The following is a 3,330-nucleotide window of genomic DNA, read 5'->3' on the forward strand; positions in this document are numbered from 1 at the left end:
GTCCAGAAACAAAATGTATATTAGACAACAATAATAGTGAACATTTTACTGCACAATGAGTTTTAACATTTTAACTTTCATGTAAGATGATAATTTTGTATTTTTTGACTGCTTTTCCATGTTGGGACCATATTACAAAAGATAAATCAACTACTAAATTCAGTTATTTTGTAATACTTTCTACTTTTTTCAGCTCTTTCTAAATAGAAATAACACCTGTTAGAGTTTGGTGCCCTCGTGACCGCGGACTGAATGCACGCCCTCTTGTTTACGGTGACGTAGCTCCGCCCCTTTACTCCGCGTGCTGCTGACAGTGAGCTCAGTGTGAGAGACAGAGGAGCCTCGCGACCACCTGCTAAACTCTCCAACGGTTATCAGTTGAAGGGCTAACGTCTAGTAGCAGCTAACCAACTAACGAACGGAAAACTTCAGTATCCAGTGGAGATAACGACTGACGGTTAGTAACTAACTGCTTTGTAACGGATAACGTTTGCAACGTAACGGCTACCTATTATCTGATTAGCTATGAATAGCTAGTGTAGCTCATTAGGCTAATTGTCGTATTAACGGGTACTTCTGAGTTAGCTCGTATGTTATTGATCCGTCCTTGTGAGGGTTATCTTCTATGGCGACGGTGTATTTGGTTACTGCCGTGTGTGTGTGTGTGTGTGTCTGTGTGTGTGTGTGTGTGTGTGTGTGTGTGTGTGTGTGTGTGTGTGTGTGTGTGTGTGTGTGTGTGTGTGTGTGTGTGTGTGTGTGTGTGTGTGTGTGTGTGTGTGTTCGTGCGTGCGTGTGCTAGTGTGGGGCAACGTCTCCCATAGTAACGGTTGCTACGCCTGAGCTGTGTGTCTGGAGCTAACATTAGCATCCAGGCTCATTAATTAGGCAGCATTTAAGTGTGTGTGTGTGTGTGTGTGTGTGTGTGTGTGTGTGTGTGTGTGTGTGTGTGTGTGTGTGTGTGTGTGTGTGTGTGTGTGTGTGTGTGTGTGTGTGTGTGTGTGTGTGTGTGTGTGTGTGTGTGTGTGTGTGTGTGTGTGTGTGTGTGTGTGTGTGTGTGTGTGTGTGTGTGTGTGTGTGTGTGTGTGTGTGTGTGTGTGGGCGGACAGCTGAGCCAAGAGCATCGTTATACACTCACTTCATATTGGAAACGCAGTTAACGCACACAGATATGATGCTAAGCTTATTATTGTAACTGATCATTTTTAGTTAGACTTGAAATGTCTAATACTTTCACAAGTTATCTTTCACATTATCTGTGTGCATGATCAATACATTATCCAAGTTCCAGGTGAACGTCAACACGTAACGCTGCAACTTTATGCTACTTAATATAAAGGGAAAGCGTACAGGGTTTCATTTTCTATGACTAATCTATAAGAAAAGTTAACATCATTTAAGGCATCGTGGATACACAGAGGTTGTGGTGATGGACAAACACAGCAAATCACCAATCATAATCCTTCTTAATCAATTGATCAAATAACCAAAGTGGACAACCTTAACATTTGAGAGGAACAGGAGATAATACTGAAAGGAAGCTGTGATTGCAAAAGAGGAATGCAATGTAATTTAAATGAAAAATGTTAAGGTTCAGAAAGGATTACCTTAAAACATGTATAGTATCATCTGATTGAAATTCCTGAATGTTTTTCATATGATAATAAATAATAACAATATTGCATTTTTAGTGCATTTTTTTATAATGTTTTTTCTGAACATCTTGCACCGCTAGTTTGATTTCATACTCTGCATTCCTCTCAATCAACAGAAAAAAACGTTTATGAAGGACGAGTTAGATTGACAATTTTAACTATATCGACAGTACATCTCATCTCTGTGCACTGATCAAACTTCAGCTTCACTGTCAGTCAGTTATCTGTTTGGGTCAAAGCCAGATTGCCCACAGGAAGCTCAACATCCATCTAAACCACTCCGAACCACTGTTACCCAAGCTGTCTGCACACACACGCACACACGCACGCACGCACGCACACAGCTGGATGGCATACTGCCAATGAGAGGTCACTCGCTCTTTCCATTAGATTCACACTGTTGGATAAGACACAGGAAGACACCCAGAGAGACAGACAGATAGATGGGTAGACAGACAGGTAGCAGATCTGGATCATGGAGGCAAGATAATTACACATTACGCAAAAAACCTCGGCCAAACTGTCTTCAGGCTGCTCTTTATTTTGTTGGACTTTACGTGCATGTTTACCTGTTGTGCTGCTTTTACCATTCATTCATCAGCTTTAAAGATGACTTTGAATTCCAAAATCCCTGACAGACGCTCACCCGTGACATTTTGATAGGTGTTACTGTCTAACACCGTACCTGTCTCCCTCTTTTTAAATCTGCCATGAAGACGTGTGTGTTCAGGTTGACAGTAAAGCAGTTCTATAATGGAGGAGCTTCACGACGTCCAGCTGACTGAGATCAAACCTCTCCTGACAGGACAGGTACAGCACCATTTTGTTTGATAACACATGACTAAAGGAATATTCAACAAAGACATATCTTACCATCCGATCCATATGTGCTAGATGCTTGAACTCATTTCATAACAACAGTGATTAACGAATGTCTCTCTCTCTTCAGAATGGGAGAAATCTGCAGGACTTTGACTGTCAGGTGAGTTCAGCACCGTCATGTAACACCTTCACACCTTTCCTCTCTTTGGCATTATGTAGTGCTAGAATCTGAATAAAAATACAATAGGACTTTATTGTGAGATCAAGTCCGACATTTTTCTTGCATCACAGAAGCTTCCGTTTCAAAATCAGACAACAACAGATATTAAGACGCAATACAAGGAAAACATGGCACTTTTAATGGTGTTATTAAACCCTGAGTAACGTACAGTCACATTGGTACATCGGTTAATTTACTTTATTTTAAAGAATTATCCTTTTTATAAGTACTCAATTGCATTGGTTTTTATGCATTCGACAGCCCTATTAAAAATATAATGGAAATTGTTTGTTTTTTAATGTAGCAAGGACGATTCATTTACAGGCTTGCCAACTAAATGATGTCCTCTCTGCAGCACTCTAATCTTATTGTCCATGGAGATGAACTAACATAACTACGCACAACAACAAAACAACAGGCAGGAAGTCCAAACAGTGTTACTGCTGGTTTCAAAGTAGAGGGGTTGACAAAAAAACATATTCTTTAGAGTCAATGCGCCTGATAACAATTTACACAATATTGATTTGTCTATAATTTGTCTTCTTCATGTTATAAAAAGTAAATATTTATGTGGAGATATGTGTGCTGTATGCAAGAGGTCAAACATCAGGCTGAAACTAGTTCAATAAGCATTAG

The 3,330-nt window shown here is 40.0% G+C and overlaps 1 protein-coding gene across 4 annotated transcripts in view; it reads left to right on the forward strand.

The window, feature by feature from the left end:
• The first annotated feature begins 291 nt into the window (after positions 1-291).
• Positions 292-3,330, forward strand: part of LOC307036647 (protein NDRG3-like) — a 24,968-nt gene continuing 21,929 nt past the window's right edge. For 2 of the 4 annotated variants that reach the window (XM_079677148.1, XM_079677151.1), the window contains exons 1-3: positions 292-457; positions 2,369-2,462; positions 2,602-2,634. In XM_079677148.1, the coding sequence (XP_079533274.1) occupies positions 2,406-2,462; positions 2,602-2,634 (90 nt within the window). In that variant the 5' untranslated portion in view covers positions 292-457; positions 2,369-2,405. The remainder of the gene's footprint in view (positions 458-2,368; positions 2,463-2,601; positions 2,635-3,330) is intronic. The other 2 variants (XM_079677150.1, XM_079677149.1) reach the window with 2 other exon arrangements.

The sequence above is a fragment of the Notothenia rossii genome, assembly GCF_949606895.1.
Source record: "Notothenia rossii genome assembly, chromosome: 4".
Classification (NCBI taxonomy): Eukaryota; Metazoa; Chordata; class Actinopteri; order Perciformes; family Nototheniidae; genus Notothenia; species Notothenia rossii.